Source organism: Daphnia pulicaria, chromosome 10, assembly GCF_021234035.1.
Source record: "Daphnia pulicaria isolate SC F1-1A chromosome 10, SC_F0-13Bv2, whole genome shotgun sequence".
In the NCBI taxonomy this organism is placed as follows: Eukaryota; Metazoa; Arthropoda; class Branchiopoda; order Diplostraca; family Daphniidae; genus Daphnia; species Daphnia pulicaria.
This window is the reverse complement of record NC_060922.1, coordinates 2,199,274-2,220,079: the sequence shown is the minus strand read 5'-3', so window position 1 is coordinate 2,220,079 and position 20,806 is coordinate 2,199,274. Positions and strand designations below refer to the sequence as shown.

The 20,806-nt window shown below is 41.3% G+C and overlaps 5 protein-coding genes across 10 annotated transcripts; 2 read left to right on the top strand and 3 right to left on the bottom strand.

Moving 5' to 3' along the window:
- Window positions 1-2,370: 2,370 nt before the first annotated feature.
- LOC124314046 (atypical protein kinase C-like) lies at window positions 2,371-5,750 on the bottom strand. The gene is made up of 11 exons (XM_046779037.1): window positions 5,449-5,750; window positions 5,262-5,383; window positions 5,114-5,203; window positions 4,914-5,050; window positions 4,479-4,851; window positions 4,246-4,418; window positions 3,765-4,180; window positions 3,558-3,676; window positions 3,201-3,370; window positions 3,011-3,126; window positions 2,371-2,941 (listed from the first exon to the last, which is right to left on the bottom strand). Exons 1-11 carry the CDS (start codon window positions 5,517-5,519, stop codon window positions 2,854-2,856), a joined length of 1,875 nt encoding a protein of 624 aa, XP_046634993.1. The 5' UTR covers window positions 5,520-5,750; the 3' UTR covers window positions 2,371-2,853.
- A 199-nt stretch (window positions 5,751-5,949) lies between these two features.
- Window positions 5,950-7,364, top strand: LOC124314214 (F-actin-capping protein subunit beta-like). The gene is made up of 4 exons (XM_046779355.1): window positions 5,950-6,120; window positions 6,243-6,454; window positions 6,518-6,890; window positions 6,964-7,364. Exons 1-4 carry the CDS (start codon window positions 6,118-6,120, stop codon window positions 7,201-7,203), a joined length of 828 nt encoding a protein of 275 aa, XP_046635311.1. The 5' UTR covers window positions 5,950-6,117; the 3' UTR covers window positions 7,204-7,364.
- A 329-nt stretch (window positions 7,365-7,693) lies between these two features.
- LOC124314276 (eukaryotic translation initiation factor 5A) lies at window positions 7,694-9,124 on the bottom strand. The gene is made up of 5 exons (XM_046779439.1): window positions 9,001-9,124; window positions 8,365-8,508; window positions 8,133-8,300; window positions 7,938-8,072; window positions 7,694-7,854 (listed from the first exon to the last, which is right to left on the bottom strand). The coding sequence occupies exons 2-5, from the start codon at window positions 8,470-8,472 to the stop codon at window positions 7,783-7,785; spliced, it is 483 nt and encodes a 160-aa protein (XP_046635395.1). The 5' UTR covers window positions 8,473-8,508; window positions 9,001-9,124; the 3' UTR covers window positions 7,694-7,782.
- A 165-nt stretch (window positions 9,125-9,289) lies between these two features.
- On the top strand, window positions 9,290-11,520 carry LOC124314225 (putative lysozyme-like protein). Of its 3 annotated transcripts, none has more exons than XM_046779368.1 (6): window positions 9,290-9,957; window positions 10,019-10,208; window positions 10,318-10,375; window positions 10,527-10,587; window positions 10,702-10,851; window positions 10,916-11,026. In XM_046779368.1, exons 1-6 carry the CDS (start codon window positions 9,822-9,824, stop codon window positions 10,936-10,938), a joined length of 618 nt encoding a protein of 205 aa, XP_046635324.1. In that variant the 5' UTR covers window positions 9,290-9,821; the 3' UTR covers window positions 10,939-11,026. The 3 variants fall into 3 exon arrangements, with proteins under 3 accessions (XP_046635324.1, XP_046635322.1, XP_046635323.1); XM_046779366.1 differs by lacking the exon at window positions 10,318-10,375 and adding an exon at window positions 11,156-11,520 and having other exon boundaries at window positions 9,292-9,957; window positions 10,916-11,043; XM_046779367.1 differs by lacking the exon at window positions 10,527-10,587 and adding an exon at window positions 11,156-11,520 and having other exon boundaries at window positions 9,293-9,957; window positions 10,916-11,043.
- LOC124314090 (protein gustavus-like) lies at window positions 11,420-20,604 on the bottom strand. Of its 4 annotated transcripts, none has more exons than XM_046779117.1 (8): window positions 20,512-20,604; window positions 14,982-15,111; window positions 14,589-14,898; window positions 14,305-14,493; window positions 13,854-14,052; window positions 13,382-13,773; window positions 13,097-13,255; window positions 11,420-13,023 (listed from the first exon to the last, which is right to left on the bottom strand). In XM_046779117.1, exons 5-8 carry the CDS (start codon window positions 14,021-14,023, stop codon window positions 12,887-12,889), a joined length of 858 nt encoding a protein of 285 aa, XP_046635073.1. In that variant the 5' UTR covers window positions 14,024-14,052; window positions 14,305-14,493; window positions 14,589-14,898; window positions 14,982-15,111; window positions 20,512-20,604; the 3' UTR covers window positions 11,420-12,886. The 4 variants fall into 4 exon arrangements, with proteins under 4 accessions (XP_046635073.1, XP_046635072.1, XP_046635070.1 ...); XM_046779116.1 differs by having other exon boundaries at window positions 14,982-15,114; window positions 20,512-20,603; XM_046779114.1 differs by lacking the exon at window positions 20,512-20,604 and adding an exon at window positions 17,014-17,788 and having other exon boundaries at window positions 14,982-15,114.
- Window positions 20,605-20,806: the final 202 nt, after the last annotated feature.

Here is a 20,806-nt window from a genome sequence, read left to right as displayed (position 1 = left end):
GTCTCCGCCATGTGAAAGGCCGTAAGATAATTTTGTTTCTTTTTTGGCGGAACCAGATGTTGTGTTTAGCACGCCACCCTTTCCTTTTAAAAAAAGTGGAATTTCTTTCTGTCGTTTCCACCAAAGCCTTTTGGGCGTTGGGTTGAACAGCCAAAAGGAAAACTACTGGCAAATCCAAAAAGTCGCCAAACATGGCCCTACGACGAGAAACCTTGCCAACAGCGTACATACACACACACACAAGTACAAAATAATCAAGTACCCACCTTTCTAGCTCCGAATCTTTTTAACGGGGATCCCTCCTCTCTCTATTTGTCTATCTCTCTTTTTTTGATAAAGTTCAAATAGCCAAAAACAGACTTGACGCTGCTGCTGCTGCTGCTAAATACACAACAAACTTTTAGCGATTGTGTTTTGGAGAGAGAAAAAAAAAAGTCGTCTGACCTTAAATCTATATAGGAAGACTAGCAGTGATGAGAGAATCTCTCTTTTGGAAAAAAAAAAAAAAGAAATAGAAAAGCCAAAAAGAGAGAAGGTCGCGCAAAAGACCCAAAACATTTGCGTCATCATTGGCCCAGCCCAGAGGGTTAGAGAACCGAGCCGGAGTCTCTTTTTCTCTCTTCTTTTGGCTTTCTCTCGCTGCTGCTGTTTTTATTTGTTATTTTTACACCGCCATTTTCTTTCTTTCTTTCTTCCCCCCACGTCTTTTCATCATCCCCGTCTTCTTTATGTAGTTCTTCGCCATTGATTGTTTCAAGAATGGCTCCAAGTCGGCGGCGTCACGGTTGTTGTTTTGCTTTTAGATATATATTTTTTTTCTTTTTGTATAAACTTTCCAAGTTGTCTAGCCTCCGCCAAAATTAATAACGTTAAGAATATAAGGTAAAACGTGATGTCAAACATTGTTCAATTGATTGCAAACGCGATTACGTCGACGACTCAAAAACGTTTTGTGTGTTTGTTTGTTTTTATCTGTTACCACGCCAGATGGTTGAACTTTGAGAGCTAAATGAATCATTTGATGTTTTGGGCATGACCAACACAACGCCTTTTGAATGCTACACTCTTAAAATCAGCAGATAAATTCAACACTTTGTTTTACGTAACAGCAGCCATAGACCAGATATTAGACAGGAAGGCAAAGTACACTGGCGGCGGACACTGTTGCCTAGCGAAGGGCAAACACGCTCGCCCAAAATTGTGTTTTTCAATTATTCTGGTTCAAGGACGTTTGTCGATCGATTGGAGAATTCCTCGCGTTCGGGAGAAAAGAAAAAAACATGGCGCCGATTGGATTTTCAGTGTGTGTGTGTGTGTGTGTGTACCCCCTCCACGTGCTACCAAAACATGAATTTATGTGTCCTTTTTTTCTTTTCTCTCCGACTGAATTCTTGACTAACATCGTGGAGTCAAATAAACATGTGGCAGCCAAATGGATGCCAAGTTATCACGAACGCGTCTGTCGTAGGTTTATACCTACATTTTTAAAATGCAGCAGCATTTTTATTATTTACAACAAGTACGCTTAATACGACCTTTAAGTAGCCGGAGGCCATTTTGGCACCAAGGTCTACGTGTGTTAAGAAAAAGAGCCCGAGACGTAACAAATGTAACGGTATAACTTTTTGTTGTGTCGCTCCGCCAGCAACCACAAAAATGAAAAAACAAAACTCGACTAAAACTTGATTGTGTGAAATCTTGATTACGAAAATTTGTCTAATCTAAAAGATATACTTCTTATAAACAAAACAAGGATATAAACCTGATTTTGTTTTTATTAAGGGGGGGGGGGAGAGAGAGAGGGGCTGATTCTTTTAAAAATATTTCCATAAAAGAACCTTTTTCATCAAAATTAAAAGAATGCGCAATGGGAAAAAAAGGATAAGAAAACACCATAGGGTGAGGGACATTTTCCGCGGCCCCGAAAGAATAAAAATAGAGAGCGTAAAATGTTTTCTGGGGTTTTCTTTATTCCTTTACACACACACAAGACGAGTTTGTGTGTGTATCTCTTTAAATGTATAGGGGAATCCAACCGCAAAACGGTCGATGTTCGATTCTTTCTAGAAAAGAAATGTCCGACAACGACTTCCTCCTATACGTTTTTTTTTTCTTTCCTTTCTTCGTTCGAAAAATTTCCACCAATAAACGAGTGGTTTCGTGCGTGATAAAAACTACTTTTCTCTCATCGATATTTAGTAATAAACCCCTTTTTCCTCTGCATTACATCGTTTAGCATAAAGACAACCAACGATTGTGCTAACGGCACGTCGTACCGTAGAAATGCCTTTCCCATCGAACAACAACAGGTTTCACCAATTATAATATTAAAAGGCCACCACCATTTCTTGACTGTGGATGCCATCTAGCTGATTGTGTCGACATCTTTCTTGTATATTTCTAACAAGACGGAAAAAGGCGATCTGTGTAAGGCGGAAATATAATAATTAACCAGACAGAGATTTTCTTTTTGGCTAAAAGTGACCAAAACAAAATGGCTTTTAAAAGTGACACAAAAAGAAAAGAAGACAAAAGAGATGAAGGCAGTTGTACAACAGATCAAAAAGGTGACGGAGGGAAAGAAAGATGTTCCAATGAGGCAAGAACTGGAATGGACGCAAAGTCGATTAAGACTTGATCTATCATATTTAAAAATACTGGACCGAATAAACTGATGGTGAAAAGGGGAGGGGAAAAAAACGAAAGAGAAGAAATGGTAGGCTGTTAGAATTTTTGCTGCCGTGAAACCTGCCAAACTTTCCCTATGAAACGTGTGTGTGTGTGTGTGGTTCCAATTTTTAGTGTAAATCTTGTAATGGCATGAAAGCGAATGCTTCGTTTTCTATTCTAATCCTAGACGCAGTCTTCCAATGACATGAGCAAAGGATTGACGTACTCGAAACCTTCAAACTCAGACTGATCGATGCGTTCAATGACCGTCCTGCAAAGCAACAAAAAATAAAACCAAAATAAAAATCGATTCTTAATCGACAGACGATCTATCACTTACTGATCGTCGGGTGTCAGTTGGACTGGTTCGTCTGTGAACTCGGGTGGAAAGTGAGCCAGATCACGGTCAGAATCTAGACGAGGCACGTAAGGTGGAGCCACTTGTTTCTTCTCCAACTGTGCACACGAAAAAAGATTAGTAATCTGTTCCTAGAATGTGGATTAAACGTGTAAAAGAGAGACGTTCATACCATTTCCCAGTCGACTGATTTAAAGAATGGATGATGGACGATATCGACAAAGCCCGTTTCTTTTCGACAACCCAAACGATCGGCTGGGTTCTTATTAAGAAACCCTTTGAGGACAGAAGAAGCCTTCACAGATAACGACCTGGGAATGCGAATCGTCTTTTCCAGGATGACTGCAATATGAAAAGAAAAGAAAAAAAACACACAATGTTTTACAAACAACACATTTACAATCCTCTCAAGTGGAAAAAGGTCACGCGATCTTGATAAGACCCCGTTTTTCTTGCGAACTTTATCAAATGGACTCGCGAGTTTCCACAATGCAAATATTATAATAAAGAAGACAAGATGAAGCTCTACCGTGAAACAGATAATCTTCAGTGTTTTGGTCAGGATTCTCTGAAGCGCCGACGATGTCGAAAGGTGAACGACCGGCCAACATTTCATACAACAATACACCCAGCGCCCACCAATCCACACTGATAAAAACGAAGAAAAAGGTTAGACATTTTCGCTACAGGGGAGTTAGCGTTCCAGATTCTATTGGGTTTAATTTGTAAACATTACCTGAAACTGTAGTCTTCTCCGCGCAGAATTTCAGGAGCGATATAGTTGGGCGTACCACAAAAGGTAGACGTGGTATCACCCGGACGGATGCCCTCTTTGCACATTCCGTAGTCGGTAAGTTTGATATGACCTTCATGGTCCAGTAGGACGTTATCTAGCTTCAGATCACGGTAAATAATTCCTTTCTCGTGTAGGAAATTGAGCGCCAAAGAAATTTCAGCCGAATAGAATCGAGCGTGCTCCTCAGGAAGTCGCCTTTGGCGCTGCATGTGGAACATTAAATCACCACCACGTACGAATTCGATGACAAAGAAAAGGCGTGACGTCGTCTGGAAACACGAATGCAAGCCAACCAAGAAAGGATGGTTGGATGCCGTCTCAAAGACATGTTTTTCCGTTTGAACCCAGTCAATATCCTGAAAGTCGAGTTGTTCAATTAGAAGAAGTTGTTGATAAAATCAAAGAATCAATTTTCTTATACCTCATCATCGGTAACAAGTTCCTTTTTGATTACTTTCATGGCGTAAACCCGACGAGTTCGTCGTAATTCAACCATCAACACTTTAGCATAAGAACCACGACCAATCACACGAATCAATTCAAAATCCGCCATCGAATACGGACGTTGAACAGCACCACCTTCGACACCTTCTTCTAATATTTTAAAGTATACAATTAAAAATCTGAATTGTTTTGTATGGAAATATAAAGTACCTGGACTTCCATCAACCGGAACACTCACACTGTGAGACTCAAAAATAGGTTGTACTATTGGCGGTGCGGACGGTGCTTCGGTACCATCACCATTCTGTCGCAGCGCTGTCGGGGGTTCTCCGGCATTAACAACTGGGCTTATAGATGGAATAGCAGCAGCGGTCACTGCGGACCCTGAACTGGTATTGAGCGCGCTATTTGACAGTAGATGAACCTGGGACGGAGTGTTCAGAGCGGCCACTTGCTCCGTGTTGCAACTGATCTTGATAAGCTTGTGGCACTTTTTGTGGATGAGCAGCTTGCACTGAATGCATTTGAATCCTTGCCGACCTAGACCCCAGATACGGTCGTGACAGTAAGCGCAAGAAGCTCTCTGTCATAAAAATGGAAAGTAAGGATTACTGGGAATCAATGGTGTTGCATGGATAAACTTACGCGATTGAAACGTTTTGCCTGGAAAAGATGTCCATTGACTCTGTACAGTTTCCGCCATCTACGAGCACCACGTCGATAAATACTTTTATCTTCTCCAAAACATGGAAGCCCTGGTGACACAGGGACACTAGGGAAAACTGAATTTTAAAAAGAGTAATTAAAATTTCAAGTTTTATACACAAGTAGAATAAAAAAAATACCATGAATAGTGATTTCTGAATCGTTGTTCACTTCATACAGACGAATAGCTTCATCAATTTCAACTTGTGAAGAGATAGTACATGGATCACCTAAAGGGATGTAAATCATAGTAAAAGAAAACTGTGTGGATTATATGTGTTGTACAACCTTCTTCGTCAATCCATTTCATGGTAAACTCTTGATCAGGAGAAAACTGGCAAATGGCTCGCATCTCATTTTGGAGATCATCCAACAGGATCTCAGAGTTTATGTAAGTCACGAGAATTTTCCTGCAAAATAACTAAAGAGGTAAGTACATACAAAGATTGAAAAAAACAAAAAACATGAAGTATACCCGCTGAAAGCTGCCTTGACTTTGATTTCGGCCTTTTCCCCATCACTCACGAGGGTGGTGGGCATCGTCATTTAAAACAACAGGTGGGTTGGGCACAAATTGGCCGTTTCCTCAAAATTACAAACAAGTCCTCACGGCAGCCGGACTATTGTAACCATTTGAGGCTATCACTGATTGTGAACCACGATTCCACTATAACTTCTTTAAACTTCTAACAGAAAACACTTTTAGTTTTAACCTAAAAATATGAGTCAGGCGGTTAATACTGGCAAAACTGACGTTTCGAGGATTAACCTTCTATGCAACCGCCAGGAGGCGTTAGCCTATCCGAGATTGATCAAAACTTGATTGATTTTAAAGAAAAATCGTTTTTGTAATTGTTTTTAAAATATTCTCAGCTCTTATTTAATAACCAGTAACACTTCCGTAATTTATTATGTGGATTTATCTCGAATTCTAATTCGAATCCGCAACCGTTTTTTAATTTCCCAGGCAGAGATTTTCATTGCTTAGCGCAACTTCGGATTCAGAACATACATTTCTGTTTGTCACCGCCACTCATTTTTCACCTCGCCCATTTTTTGGTTTTTCCTGGGAAAAAAGGCCGGAAATCCTTTTCAGTTCCATTTTATTATCACAAAAGTTTGTCGTTTCTGTCCATTTTGAACAATGGTAAGTTAAAAATCGAATTTATTCATATTTTCAGCCAGTATTAAACCTCCAATTTCAGAGTGAAAATTTTATTTGACATCTGACTTGTCTAATAATATTTCTCTTGTTATTTGTTTCTGCAGACGGAGGAGCAATTGAACCGAGCGTTGGACTTAATGCGACGTCTCCCTCCCCAGCAAATTGAAAAAAACCTGAGTGACCTGATTGACCTAGTTCCTGAACTGTGTGAGGATCTTCTATCATCAGTGGATCAACCACTTAAAATTGCACGTGATAAGAGAGAAGGAAAAGATTATCTTCTCTGTGATTATAACCGTGATGGAGATTCTTATCGGTAACAGTATTTACAGTTGTGTTGAAAACTTGACCCTAATAATAACAAATGTTGATCTGTCAGTTCTCCATGGAGCAACACCTATGAACCACCTCTTGAAGATGGAACACTGCCCACAGACAGGCTGCGTAGATTGGAAGTAGAGGCCAATGCTGCATTTGATCAATACCGTCAGATGTATTTTGAGGGTGGAGTCTCCTCTGTGTACCTATGGGACCTGGATCATGGATTTGCTGGAGTCATTCTTATAAAACGAGCTGGTGATGGCGCTCGAAATATTAAAGGGTGCTGGGATTCGATTCATGTCATTGAAGTGCAAGAAAAGTCTACCGGCCGTTCGGCTCACTATAAGCTTACGTCGACAGTCATGCTATGGCTGCAGACCAGTCGTCCCGGTTCCGGAACGATGAACCTTGGTGGAAGTTTAACGCGTCAGGTAATATTATTGTTTACTTTTATGACCATGAGATATTTCCCTTAAATTCAACCGATTTTTTCTCTCGTGTTAGATGGAGCAAGACGGAACAGTAAGCGAGCCTACGTCGCACATCGTAAACATGGGTCGTCTTGTCGAAGATATGGAGAACAAAATTAGGCACACTTTGAATGAAATTTACTTCGGTAAGACTAAGGATATTGTCAACGGGCTGCGTTCCATTCAGCCTTTGGCCGATCAAAAGCAAAAGCAGGCTTTCAGCGAAGATCTGGCTAATGCTTTGCAGAAAAGACAAGGAAAAAGCGATCCTTAACTGATACATAATATTATAAATTGCATTTTCCTATTATTTCCCTTATTCAACCAAGTTTTTCCCCTCCTGTAAAGTATAACATCCATTACCCAATCAAGTTGTTGCCCGTTTTGCTTCAATTCACATGTTGAGTGATTGGAAAATAAAAGTTTGAAGTAAAATCTGTTAAATTTGTAAGGCTCCATTATTTTTGAAGTGCTTGAAATTGGTTTATTGAACTCTTTCGTTTTGCTGCATGGGAAATGGGTATGAGTAAGGTTTAGGTTAAACAACTATCTTGCAATCAACTGCAGAATAGCGTAGTGTTCATTAACAAGTCTGTCTATTGACCCATTGGGTCGAACGGGGGAGGCAATAATAAACCAGAACAAGAGATGGACTTATCCAATGAAACGAGGCAACAAGGTTAAGATACCCATTTCTCCCCACGATTTACATCAATCGGTAGTAGGCAAAATTAAAAGAAAGAAAGTAGAATTTAAATCCAATATCCACAGCTGTTTCCCGTTTATTTTTTTGTGTTTCTCTCCATTTTTATTGGTAACCAGTTGGAAGTGAAACTTCACAAATTTGTGTGAATTACTTTTCGGCAGCTGTGTTGGCTTTAACGGCAATCACACACTCTTCGCCGCAGGCTTTCAAAACGGTACACTATAGAAGAAAAGACAGGTGATTATACATCCAATTTTAATATCAAATTACACAATAAATCGCATAGGATAAAATTAGCTTACCAGCAGTTCGCGACCGTTTTCGAAATCAGTCCTGATTTGATTACCCAAGTCTCCTTCTGGAACCTTGAGATCTTCACGCAAATCTCCGTTGTCATTCATCATTGAAAGAAAACCATCACCAGATATGTCAATGAGCTATAACAAAAACTCAGTTAATTCCAAACTAACAAAATTAAAGTTGAGATTTCATATTACAGTGAAATCCTCCCTCTTGACAACAGGGACATCCATGTTGTGGGTGGAAGGGCAAATATCTTCAAGTTTCTTGCCATTGAAAATGTCGATACCAACCATGTGAACCTTGGCGTGGCCATGTTTGCCAGTCTTGGATGTGGACATCTCAACAATCTTGCAAGGCCTTGCCTTTAAATGAAATTCACTTTAAGTACAATGAAGATTAAAGTAATATATATTATTATATAATCACCTTCAACATGACGAAACCGTTCTTGCGAAGAGCAGAGCATTGCATGGGAAATGTTGCTGAAGCTCCAGAATCCCCTGACTCGAACTGAGTGTCTTCAAGCTCTGCCATGTTGTACAAGTTCAGGGGAATGGATATATAGAATCACTGTGACAAAAAGAAAGTGATTAGAAACATTCACATCAACGGGGTAACGATTTCAGTACTATCTTCTATATTGATCACTGCCGCAGCAGCTGACTACTATAGTTATTACAACGGCGTTAAGTTTAATTTGACAACAGTACTAAATACTCAAAGAAATATAACTGAAAAAAAGGAATAAGGATATAGAATCCAATTACATGAGAACAATACTGTAGGCTAATGAATATGCAACAAAAATATGTGGAAAAGGCCGGTTAAAATCCCAACATGGCGCCCAAAGTAACCTCATGTGCCATGTGTCATTCCTTCTTCGACCACCAGCGTTTACCAAGCCGAAAAAAACACACTTCCAGAAATACAGACGTCAACAACACGATTAAAGTGAACACAAATTTGTAAAGGAAACTTTGGCTAATAAAATGACTACAATTACCGATATCAATATGCGAAATAAGACTAAGGAAAAAGGTAGAATATCAATTCAATACTTACGTTCTGCCACGAGCGGCACGGGAAAGACAATTCGGAGTCTATTGCCTGGCACCAGCGAGATAGATGGCGCCGTGGAGGAACAGCGCCACCGCTAGCCCCCTAGGCAACAACAACGTAGACAAATGAAGAACGCTAGCCGTCGATTTTTGGCGGCATGGCTGAACAACGCATTTAGCCCTGGAGGGAAATGTTTTCTCGAGCTCATCGCCACCATCACGGAAAAACAAAACCATTGAAAAAGTTACAAGTAAAAAAAAAAAATACAAATTTCTATTGCATCATAAAAATAATTTTAAATCGTTGTTAATAAACCAATGCTATTAAAAGCTTGGCAACACGATTGAATTGGCGGCAAACGATCACAATTTTAATTCTGTTGTGTTCTGCTGGTATTCGTTTGATTTAATTCTTGTTCTTAGTTGCCTAACTCTCTTTTATTTCTCTAGACATTACGACAACCTGAGTTGCCCCGTTATGTTTCCTTTCTTGTGTTTTTTTCATTCTTAAATGTCAACACCGTGACGTCCATCTTTGTTCAACGTTGATGCGGCAATGTGTTGTTCGGTCAACGTTCGCTACTCTCGCCCGTTATAACTCGCATTCAAGAGATTTAAAATACAGAATAAGGATCGAAACAATGATGAGACGTGACGATCAAAATAATTCAAATGAATTCAAACAAAGAAATTTTTATTTGTCAGTCCTTTCACCTTAACGGAAATATTTTTACCTGGGCATTATGAGAAACCCTATAAATAGTAGAGGGAAGATGGTCCCTCGACGTGATATCAATTCGGATCGAGGACAAGTCAAGTAACAAGATGCAGTTGTGGTTATCTCCTCTGCTCGTCGTCGTCATCGTGAGTGGAGATTCGGGAACGTACGACCCTGACGAAGCCTGGCGTCAAATGGTCGGACTAACCGATCATTCGGCTACATTTTCAGCTATCACGTCGAGTAAGTATTGAATTACATTCTAAATTAAATAATTGATATAATCAATTTGATTGGACGACAGACGATGAAACGAGTTCTCAATCATCGAGATCCACCGACTTGAAACCGGCCGCTTCTTCTTACGGAGGTGGAGGCTATGGGGGCGGGGGCTACGGCGGAGGAAACTACGGCGGAGGCGGATCTAGCGGAGGAGGCTATGGCCACGGAGGAGCAAGTTACGGTGGACACGGGGGAGGAGGTTACGGACACGGGTATGTAATTCAATATTTTTGTTTACTATCAAGAAATCGATACTTTGATCCGACCGAGTCAAGTGCCAGTTTTGTTTTCAAAATGAAATTGATGTATCATAAAAATTAGGTTAAACACTTCGGCCGTTTCTCTGTTGGGATTCCTTTACCTACTCAATTTGATCCAGGTAAAAACCAATAAAGGCAGGTCTGAGGTCATCACACAAGTGATTGCATTAGTTTTTCACTAGCCACGCCCTGAAATCTTCTTCTTCTCTGCTTAACAAACTGAAAATACCAATTAGATATCAATGGCTCCTTTTTTCTTGATTCTAATAGGTCAAATGGCAGCAATGCGGTAGCTTTACTGGGACTTTTGCTTCTGATCAATCTCTTGCGGGTCGGTATTAATTTCCACCTATTAATCCTTTCATCCTTGTTTGCACGGGAATGATTCTGTGATTCGCGTTCCACAAATACTTCAATCATCTAACCTTCCGATTCAATTTTTTAGGACATTCTGAATCAAATAACGACGACGGCTGCCAGTGGCCGGAAGAAGAAATCTATTCAAGATCCATTTCGGGAATGGTTTTCCAATCTCGGCCAAGGAGGAATTCAAACATTGAATTACGAAATCGTCGCCACCGTTCTCCCGCTTCTAGTAATTTGAATCTAATTATTTGTCTTTGGATTGAGAATCAATGACAAAATCTTTTAAAAATTAGAGCGAGTTCACCGAACATGGTGATAACAAACGGCCTCTGGTCTGCGCTCAAAGGTCCATCTGTTTAGCCAATCGACGTCTGACATCGAACTACGGCCAAATGGGGAAAGTCTTTGGCAAACTGAGCAGGTAAAAACTTTTGTTTTTAATTTCTTCTGAAGGCAACCGAGAAAAAAAGAACTAGTTTTTAAAAAACAAAAAAAAACAATCTTGTTGACATTGTTACTTTTTAAATGTATAGCGAAGCCGTTCTGGAACACTTCCAATCATCATCCTATCCGGAAGGAACCTTCACTGTGGCTGCTGCTCACGGCCGAAATTTAGCCGACTGCCACAAAATCTACAGTCAATGCCAAGTGGATTGAGGACAAAAGGGATCAATGAAAGAGGAGATTCTTATGTTTCTTTTCTTTTTAATTTCGTTAGATTCAATCGATTCTTTTTTTTTTTGTTTTGTTTCATTTTTCTTTGTTTTATCTTTCCGGATTTCGTCATTTTTTGTGGGGTTTTCCTCCAGACTCATGACACACGCACACAGCACACGGATAATATTGATTTAGTCCTGTATGGAGGGAGGTTCAAACACGATTGAGGGTGGTGGGCGGGGTGGTTGGGGGAAAAAAATTAGAAAAATTGAAACGAGCTTTTTCTTTTTTCAAAATAAATCGAGAGTCGCTTGACTCATAAATGGTAATTTAAAAAAAAAAAAAATGCCAGCCAAAGAAATTAAAAAATATAAATTTGGACGAAAAAAAAAAAATAAACAGAATGATTTTTCTTTTTGTAAAAAGTGTTTTTTTGGATACTTTTCTTCTTTCTTTTTTGTGGAGGGAAACGAGGCTTTTTTTGTCAAGACACAAGACACGAGATTTGTGAAAAGGAGAATCGCATTTCGATTATTACTCGCTGCTTTTTCAAGTTTCGTAATTCAAAACAAAAAAAGGAAAAGTGGAGAGGGGAGGACAGATTCACACGGTCGATTTTTGTAAAATAAAAATTGGGAAAGACGTACAATACAGCACACATACAGGCACACATGCATACAATAAAAAAATGCTTCTTTTTTCTTTTTCCTTCTTTTCTTGCGAGCAGCATTAGATTCCGAATTACACAAATTTGGCATGCCGCATAACACATACACACGCCTGACAACGTTGTCAATCTTTTTTTCAATGAGGAGGATTGGGGGTTGCGTCTAAATGGGATCCGTGTCGGAACAAGAAAACAAAGATAAAACAAAAGAATTCTTTTGGTCTCGCAAACATCCACACAGACACACACATAAAACAAAAATGTGTTGGGGAGGGAAAAATTACATAAAAAGAAAAATAAGTTTTTTTTTTCCGAACCAAAGAAAAAAAAGATGATTTTCTTTTTTAAAAAACATAAAGGAGTGAAATATTTTCCTTCTTCTTGTTGTTTCAATTTTGAGCTCCCGGGTTCCTAATTACCCTCCCCTCTCCCACACACGACACATACAAAACAAAAAATCATTCCAACGTTTTACACATAAAAAAGAGTCTGGCGGAAGAGGAGGAGGTCGGAAAAGATGAAAAATAAAAAAACGGAACCGACAGATGATTTTTTTAAAAAATAGGCAAAAATTAAAGGAGGCAGACAACACTTTTATATCCACGGGGGTCGGGTGTGTGATCAGATGATGGTCATTTTTTGTTTCATTTTTAAAAATTTCTAAAAAAACAGTATTTTGGTTAAAAAGGGAGGGGGGAATTCCTTCTTCTCAGGATCTGTATTCCACTGACGTGTCAAGTGAGATTGGAAATCGTCGAGCTCAAATTTCAAAAGAGCTCCTTTATAAAAAGAGAAAAATTGTTCTTTGTAAACCGTTTTCATGGGCCCTCCTTTTCCTTAAAAAATCGCCTTATTTTTTTGTTTGTTTTTTTCTTCTTCTGGTATTTTTGTTTTCTAGAGAGTTGATTGATGGACAACTTCATCTGCGATGCGGTACGGATCATCGCCGGTGTTGATAGAGTAAGTAACTCTTGAGAGCCGGCGGTAAGTTGAGCTCGTCCAGCCTCTCGAGTCGCTGTTTGCCCACCGTTTGTCGAACCACTCGCCTGCACAGGTCTGTCAATGTCAACGGTTCAGCTAGGGAAAAAATCAATCAAATAATTACGAAAATGATCCAAAAAGAGAAAAGGTAAAAGTGGTCAAAACTCACGATCGAGTCCTCCTATGTATTTCATGGTAATTTCACAATGCCCCCAGACGGCGCTGACGATGGGATAAAGTTTCTTGCCTTTGAGACCTCGGAAGGCCACGCCCAAGTACTGTCCATCGACGACAAAGGCTAGCGTTCCCTCGTCCATGTCCAAAACGACTATTTTTCGCAAGGAGAAAAAGAAAAAAAAAGAGAAAGTGGTTGATGGTTATCGCAAACAAACACACACACGCACACAACATCACACAAAATCTCGGTCGCGTACTGCCATCGAAATTCTCTCACCGTAAAACGAATCTGGGACGGTGAAATTCTCGTCCGACTTGAGGATGGCCGGGTAAGTGGTTCCGGCTTGGTTTTTCGAGTCGTGGTAGAGTTTGTTGCGGCCAAGATCCCAGCCCCACGATTGGTCGTTGCTGCCCACCAAACTCTGGTAGCCAACCGAGTGGAGAGGGGCGGTGAGGGTGGCGACACCGACGACGGCGTGAGTGCCGCGCTGGCGTGTCGACCAATTGAGCTCCCAGACGTGGAGACCGCGCGTGAAACCGACGCGGCCGCGGATGCAGTCCGTACTCTGAGCCACTGGATGCCGATGAAACGTCAACGGATCCTCCTCTTTGACAAAGATGTTGAGCGACCGGTCGTCCGCGTTCCACGCATGCTTCAATTCCACTTCCCTGTTTGGTTTGGTTATTTTTAAAAAATTCATGATTGCACTGTTGATTGAGTGTATATCGATTGACATGTGTGTATATACCTGGAAGTGGGCGGCATGTCGAGCAGAGCTTCCAGCCGCGAAGGTTTAGTAAAATCGTGTGGCATTTCATGCCGAGAATTGGATGGTTTGGCTCCGCCCAGCGACGAGTGACTGCCTTCCCGACCGCTGAGACCTTTAACTCCGCCAGATACCTTCTGACCCATTGTCATCCCACGCGTCACGCGACGCCGGTCCACACCTGCAAAACAAACGAAAAGGAAAAATTAAAAATTAATTTGACTGATTGGATCCGTTCGATTTCATTTGCGGCGCGGACTAACTTGATTTCGTACTTTTTTTTAAAAAAGGTGACAAGACAGACGGAAGGAATGAAGCACAAAGAAGAAGAAGATGGGAGAAAGAAGAAGAAGAAGAAAAAGGTACAAGTCAGCTCAAGTTGTCGACCAATAACCGAATCAACGAAGTACAACAAACTTTCAAATCGTCTTACCCGTGGGCAATGATGAGGCTCTGGTGACAGCGGCCAAGGCCAATCTGACGTTCTGTTGTTGCTGCTGCTGCTGTTGTTGTTGTTGTTGCTGCTGTTGTTGTGGTAACGGCGGTGGCGGTAGTTGCTGAACCAAGGGTATTCCTGTTTTGCTGGCGGCCCGCTCGCTCGGATTAGTCAAGTAGACGACACCTAATCACAATCATTAGAAAGAGAAAGGTGATTGAGGTTTCATAACGGTAGAAAAAAAGATAAACATGTCAACGCAATGATAAGATATAGTATACCGGTGTGAGACGGGTGAAGTTGCTCAAGCTGATAGTGGTGCAGCACCTGCTGCGCACGGGACCGCGTCCATGGACGCAGGGTTAAATTGGCGACCTGCTGCTGTTGCTGTTGTTGTTGGATTTGCAGCAGCTGTTGATTGCGTCGCTGCCGGTGACTGCGCAAGTAAATACGATGCTCCGTTTCAGCTGCGGATGCAGCGGCTGCAACTGCGGCTGCTGCTGCGGCTGGACCACCACCACCACTTTGACTGCTGGGCGTCAACAAAGGATTGCCCGCGCAGCTTAAACAAGGCTGCTTGCTGCAAGTTGCCTGGAAATGAAAGAAAATCAATGCATAAAATTATTGATTGACACATCCACAAATCAAATTCTTATGTAACCATCGAATATTACCTGGCAACTCCTAGTCCAGGTTATGGACACCCCAGACGATGAACTGGCGGAATTGTTGCTACTAGCGGTGCTACTGGCGCTTGCGCTCTGTTGTTGGCCGAGGATTCCGCCCGAGCGATTACTGCGATACCTACTGGATCGTAATCGAAAGCAAAACAAACAAATGAGAAAAAAATAAAATAAAAAATTTGAAAAAAAAATATCAATATTCAAAAATGCTGCACGAATTTTCTTTCGACATCCAAACAAACAACTGACGGGAAGCCCCTTATTTACGACGATCATCTGCTTCAAACTTGTTCCGGCTGGAACACCGGATGCGCAAGTTTCCCCACCACCAAAAACTCCCAACGTCAAAACAAGAGAGAAAAAGGGAGGAGAGGGGGGGGGGAGACCTCTACTAAGGTTTGACTGGTGGGCCTTTTTCTCTCTCTTTCCTAACATTGAAAATCCATTTGAACACGTAACCAGACTCTCTCTCTCTCTCTCACCCTCGTTCACAACCGGTAAAATAAAAACAACACGCACAATAGAGAGAGATAAGATTAAAACTCATTTTTCGACAAAAAGAAAAAGGAGAGAGAGGTTTTTTTTTTATCTCTGTGCCCAGCTGTTTGTTATTTACTCCGACAGGGAGAAGGAGCGGACGGATGAAGAAGCCCTTTGGGTCTATGTGGAGGAGTAGAAAAAAAATTATATTCACGCTCTCCAAAATAACCCTCTAAGGCTATAGGCACAGTATAGGGATATTTATACACGAAGAAGAAGTAGAAAAAAAAAACGAGTTTCCCGTTTTCTCGGGGTTTTTTTTCTTCTTCTTCTTCGTGACCTCTTTATACAACTTTTTCTTTTCACCAGATTGGCCTGGTTGGCCCTTCTTCGTTCTTCTTCTTCTGGAAACCTTTAAGGTCCACCAGCAATTTCTCCGGCCTTACTGTGTTCTCCCTCACCAACTCCTGGAACACAACAAACTGTAGTATCCCAACCACCAGCATCGGGACAAAGAGACGGTAGTGCCCGAGGGGGGGAGTCTGTTGGCTACTCAAAAAGCCTCTCTCTCTCTCTAGCTCTGACTCAGGTTCTTTCTTTTTTGTAAACGTGTTATCTCGCATGATATTTCCTCCATTGCGTACCGACCCAACCAAACATTCTATCCCACATCCCACCCTTCTTTTTTCTCTTTCCTCCGGGGGGGTGGGGTAGTGCTCGTGAGCAGCACGGGCCTTGGCCATGTCGTGTGTGTGTGTCTGTGTGTTGGTTCGCCCTTTAAAAAAGATCCACCACGGGTCGAAAAATACATCCCGAATCAAGCCCAAAACACAGCTGGTCTCTTTTTTTCTTTACGTGTGTATGCTCTTCATCATCGCCACCACCCAGGGCCGAGCAGCTGCACCAGGTTCAAGCAGCTGTTTTCACATGGGGGAGGATAGGGGGGTTTTCTCTGTTGAGCAAAACTTTTTTTTTCAAAAATATCATCATCCCAATTTCTGTTTAATGATGCAAAGAAAAAGAAAAAGAAACTTGGGTCGGTGAAATTCCCTGAAAAAATCCTTGGCGTACAAGGGCGGGGTCAATGGATTCGGACAAGATTCCCTAATAAAGAAGAATAGAAATATTTCCTGCACCCCTCGTCCACCACGTATAACAACCTCCCCCTCTTTGCCAGTGAGGAGCAGGAGTGAGCTGCGTGTGCCATATCGATTGAGAAACGGAAAAAAAAGTCTGGTGGAAGAGGAAGTGGAGAAGGGGGGGAGTGTGTGTGTGTGTGTAGGGCTAAAATAGGGAAAATGTATACGCGCGGAGTCGACTCCCGTAGTCGACTCGCAGACCCCAAAAGTCGATAGCGAATCAATACTTTTGCTCCGACGGACATACACACACACCCAGGGGTGTAAACTTTCTTCCACTTTTTTCTTTTTCAACATATCCATCTTCCAGCGTGGCCAACTTCCGTTGTTGAAACCGAGGATAAGAAGAAGCCACACAAGGAATACGTAGGGGAACAAAACATCAAAAAATACCGTCCGCTTACCTCGTCTCCATTGTTTGTTCCCACAGCGGAAATGATTACACAACGGCACATATACACAAAAGACGGTTGTCTTCACCCAAAAAGAAAAATAGTTATCTGATATTTAGTAAAGTATATCTCTCTCTCGCTGGGCAGGGAAGAAGATACCACAAACACACATACACTTGTGTAGCTGCTGCTGCTGCCCAACAAACTCTACGGTCTTTCCCTTCGAAAGGGAATTGCACTTGACGACCGAGAAAAAAGAGAGAGACACGGTCAGAGCTGGTTTTCACTAGAATGGTTAAAAAGTCGAGATATCTTTTCTCTTTCGAATTTACACTAGAAAGCGCCGCTCAGTTCTTTTTTGTTTCTTGTATTTTTTGGTCGTTTTCACTTTCCATGAATTTTCGAGTGTAAAATAAAAAGGTCACTTTCTAACTCTCCTTTGGCTCTCCAAAGGAATCGGCGCAACCAACCGACACTTTAGTTAGCAAACAATCGTCCAAACAACCCAGCGACTACTGCTTTTCTTTCTCCCACAGCACAAATGCCCGTTGAATCGTTGGATGGACGGAAACATCACCATGGAGACCACAATAGGGAAAAAGTTTTTCCAGAGAGACGCTGGTAGTGGTGTTGCTGTCCTTGACACGATCGTTGTGCGTGAGCCTTTCCCGGGTTGGAATAATATCGGTGGAGAAGGAAAAAAAGAAATACTAATGTTTTCGTTTTTCCTGTTGAAACAAACAACCAACAACCCTCTAGGCAGGTTGGCAGCCGACTGGCTCGTTTCGGTGGAAATGGCCGCCCCTACACCCGAACGCCCCTCACGGTCTCCCCCCTCTCTTCCAACTCTCTCTCTTCCCCTACGGGAACTATTACACTCAGACTCCTCCTACTACCTCCCTTTTTTCTTCCTCCCTTTCAGATTGAAACTCATTTTCTCAATCCCCAGATTTTTCTAACAAAACTTGATGAAAAATAAAATTCACGTTCGGCCGAAAGATGGAGCGTCGGTCTAGAATTTAAATGGCAAAAAATTTCGTGATTATTTTTTCAAAAAATCGGTTCCTTTTTCGCTTCTTCCACGAACGAAAAGACAAAGTCCTCTCTTCCCTCATTGATTCAGAAGACTCTAGGGGGAGGGAGGATGGGGTGGGGTTCTTGGTCGTGTGTGTTGACGACAACTATCGATCGTGTCGTCACACAATGGAGGATTCGGGAGGGGGGATGTTAAAACTCATAGACGGACGGATCGAACCCAAGATGGAGGGATAAAATCCGAGGGGGTGCTCAACCCAGATGTGGGGTTGGCCGTAGGTCTGGATCAATAAAAGCGTCGGTGGGAGAGAGAGAGAGAGGACTGGCCGCCACCATCACCACCACCAAGGCACTACTGCTGCTCTGTACAATAAACCCTTTAAATTTTTTTTTTTAACTAACAAAAAATTAAAAACTCTTTTCCCAAATCCCAATCTGAAAATCAACATTTCAAAAGTTTTTAGTCGCCTCAACTTTGCGTACAACGCACCAACGTCCACAATCAAAAAACCACTCCGGATGTCCATCTACTCCAACGACAAGGAACATTTAAGAAATTGGAGATCATTTTAAAACAAAGTCGACATTAATATTATTTATTATTTAATAAAAAAATAAAATGGTTCTCTCTCCCTCTACTGCAAAGTCTCTCGATATATAATACCCCCACCCTCTCTCTCTCTCACGAGGGGTAAAAAGAAAAATGTCGGGTCCCGGAGTATGGTGTTTGTGTGTTGTGTAGCCTCGGGCTAGGATCAATATGCTGCTGCTGCTATACACTCACACACACACACAAGTGCAATGGTCTCACGGAGAGTTTCGGTGGGGGCGCATATCTATTTTGTGCGGGGGGTAAGAAATAGAAGAAGAACAAAGGCGCAACGCCCTCCCAACTCATATTTTTTAAAAACCTTTTTTTTTTTTTTTTTTACTTTTATTTTATTTATTTTAAAATAAATTAATCAATAAAAAAAAGGGACGAAACCGGAATCCTTTCGGAAAAATTCTCTAGGCAACTCAAACGAACAACTCGAAATTCCTCACTCGACTACTCGACCATTTTTGCTACACAGACGATTCCTTTTTATCTCTCGTGGAAATAAGAAGTTGTTCTTCTAGCAAGAGTGAGAATCCGGTTCCAAGAGATTCCTATTTAATGAGTCTCCAAGGTTTCTGGTTCTTCTATTTAGCTATTAAATGATTGGCATTTTGTTGTTTGTTACCCGCCGAAAGAAAGAAAAAAAAAACCATCACAAAAGAAACTGAAAAAGGTGTTTACTTGAAACGTTGACCCCAGGACAGGCATTATTATTATTATCTCTGTTGATTTAGTCGTTGATAGGAAAGTTTTTCGGAGGGGAAAAAGTTGTTTTCCGCTTCGAAATTGAGAGCAGATTTTTACTTTTTTTGTTTTTAAAAGAATCCCCCATGTCAGTGGTGGAAATGTGGGGATGTATGGGGAGGTAAGGCGCAGATGTGTCACGTTTTTTTGTTTTGTTTGGACATGAAATAGAAAGGGGCGAATGACCCCTACAACAATTGCAAACGAGTAACCCTGACTGACGCTAGATGGCAGCACGTTGCAGCCTTCGAAAATAACCCTCCCCTAAACAACCATGAAACGCCGAATATGTAATGTAATCATCAAATAGAAAAAAGAGAGGGGGGGAAGTGGAAATGGAAAATGCCGGGAACGGCCACAATGGAAAAGAAAAACAACCGGCAAATGTCGTGGCAACCAAATTTGGGGAGAAAATCGACATGAAAACAAATTTGCCAAAAAAGGAAAAGAAAAAGGGTCAAAGTCACCATCGAAAATGAAAACACAGAAGAACGACATTCACCAGTTACAAGTCGAAATACCAGTTTTCGAATCTAATTGATGAAGGACGACAACAAAAACTTTCAAGGTTACTTAGTGTGTGTTTGTCTGCTAGGTCTTAGATGGCCACCAGAGAGAGGAAATGAAAAGTGAAATATAAAACAACTTGAAAATTAAAGCTGGGAATCGTTTCCTCCGCATTTTTGTCTCTCTCTCGTTGTGTATGCTCGAGTGCTCTTGGAATTAAAAATAAGGGAAAAATGAGTAGGAAAATAACGCCAGGAAAAACTTCCCAAAACCCTGAGGCACCTTTCAACCAATAACCAACATGGCTGCTGTTGCTTTGCTGAGGGTTTTTTAAAGACTTGTGTGTGTGTGTGTGTTATGTCGAAAGCAACTCTCTTGTGATTTCCTATTTTTGAATGCACTGACACACACCCAAAATTTCCACTGGCAACACACAAACACAGATATCTATGAGCACAAAATCCACGTTTCCATAAAAACGTTTCGAGACGTTGTCTCAACCGGAACACAAAACATAATGAGGCATGGCCTCCACATTTCAACGTTCTTAAGAAATCATTTTTAACTCGTTCGAAACGTTTTCCCTTGGTCAAAAATTTAGAAATAATTAAGGAATATAATTATACCAAACAAAGGGCGTCCAAGTCAAAATACGACAGAGAAAAAGGGCCACATCCGGAAGAATGCCAAAATCGTTGGAACAGTGTGGGCAGCTGAGCTTTTTTTATCAACACTTTTTGGGGAAATAAAAAGAAACGAGGGAGGGTGAATATTATAAAATTGTTGGAAAACAGCACACAAACACACACGTTCGTCGTTTCTTCGTGTGGGGCGTTCACAACACACGTATAAGATGCACTTCCACAGCTAGCACAAGGCACGTCCGAACTTGTCGTCATCGACAACACGACAAACCAATTC

What these genes read in the sequence shown, in the direction of transcription:
- LOC124314046 (XM_046779037.1), bottom strand. Translation starts at nt 5,519, where the DNA reads ATGACGATGCCCACCACCCTCGTGAGTGATGGGGAAAAGGCCGAAATC. An exon ending in GTCAAGGCAGCTTTCAGCGG is followed by an intron (nt 5,384 to 5,448) that starts GTATACTTCATG and finishes GTTATTTTGCAG; the next exon opens with GAAAATTCTCGTGACTTACA. An exon ending in TTCAGAAATCACTATTCATG is followed by an intron (nt 5,051 to 5,113) that starts GTATTTTTTTTA and finishes TTTAAAATTCAG; the next exon opens with TTTTCCCTAGTGTCCCTGTG.
- LOC124314090 (XM_046779114.1), bottom strand. An exon ending in ACTTCACCCGTCTCACACCG is followed by an intron (nt 14,494 to 14,588) that starts GTATACTATATC and finishes GATTGTGATTAG; the next exon opens with GTGTCGTCTACTTGACTAAT. An exon ending in CGTCCCAGATTCGTTTTACG is followed by an intron (nt 13,256 to 13,381) that starts GTGAGAGAATTT and finishes TGCGAAAAATAG; the next exon opens with TCGTTTTGGACATGGACGAG.
- LOC124314225 (XM_046779366.1), top strand. Translation starts at nt 9,822, where the DNA reads ATGCAGTTGTGGTTATCTCCTCTGCTCGTCGTCGTCATCGTGAGTGGA. An exon ending in GGAGGAGGTTACGGACACGG is followed by an intron (nt 10,209 to 10,526) that starts GTATGTAATTCA and finishes TGATTCTAATAG; the next exon opens with GTCAAATGGCAGCAATGCGG. An exon ending in GTCTTTGGCAAACTGAGCAG is followed by an intron (nt 11,044 to 11,155) that starts GTAAAAACTTTT and finishes TTAAATGTATAG; the next exon opens with CGAAGCCGTTCTGGAACACT.
- LOC124314214 (XM_046779355.1), top strand. An exon ending in CGTGATGGAGATTCTTATCG is followed by an intron (nt 6,455 to 6,517) that starts GTAACAGTATTT and finishes TTGATCTGTCAG; the next exon opens with TTCTCCATGGAGCAACACCT. An exon ending in GTGGAAGTTTAACGCGTCAG is followed by an intron (nt 6,891 to 6,963) that starts GTAATATTATTG and finishes CTCTCGTGTTAG; the next exon opens with ATGGAGCAAGACGGAACAGT.
- LOC124314276 (XM_046779439.1), bottom strand. Translation starts at nt 8,472, where the DNA reads ATGGCAGAGCTTGAAGACACTCAGTTCGAGTCAGGGGATTCTGGAGCT. An exon ending in TCAAGAGGGAGGATTTCACT is followed by an intron (nt 8,073 to 8,132) that starts GTAATATGAAAT and finishes TTTTTGTTATAG; the next exon opens with CTCATTGACATATCTGGTGA. An exon ending in AAAACGGTCGCGAACTGCTG is followed by an intron (nt 7,855 to 7,937) that starts GTAAGCTAATTT and finishes TTTCTTCTATAG; the next exon opens with TGTACCGTTTTGAAAGCCTG.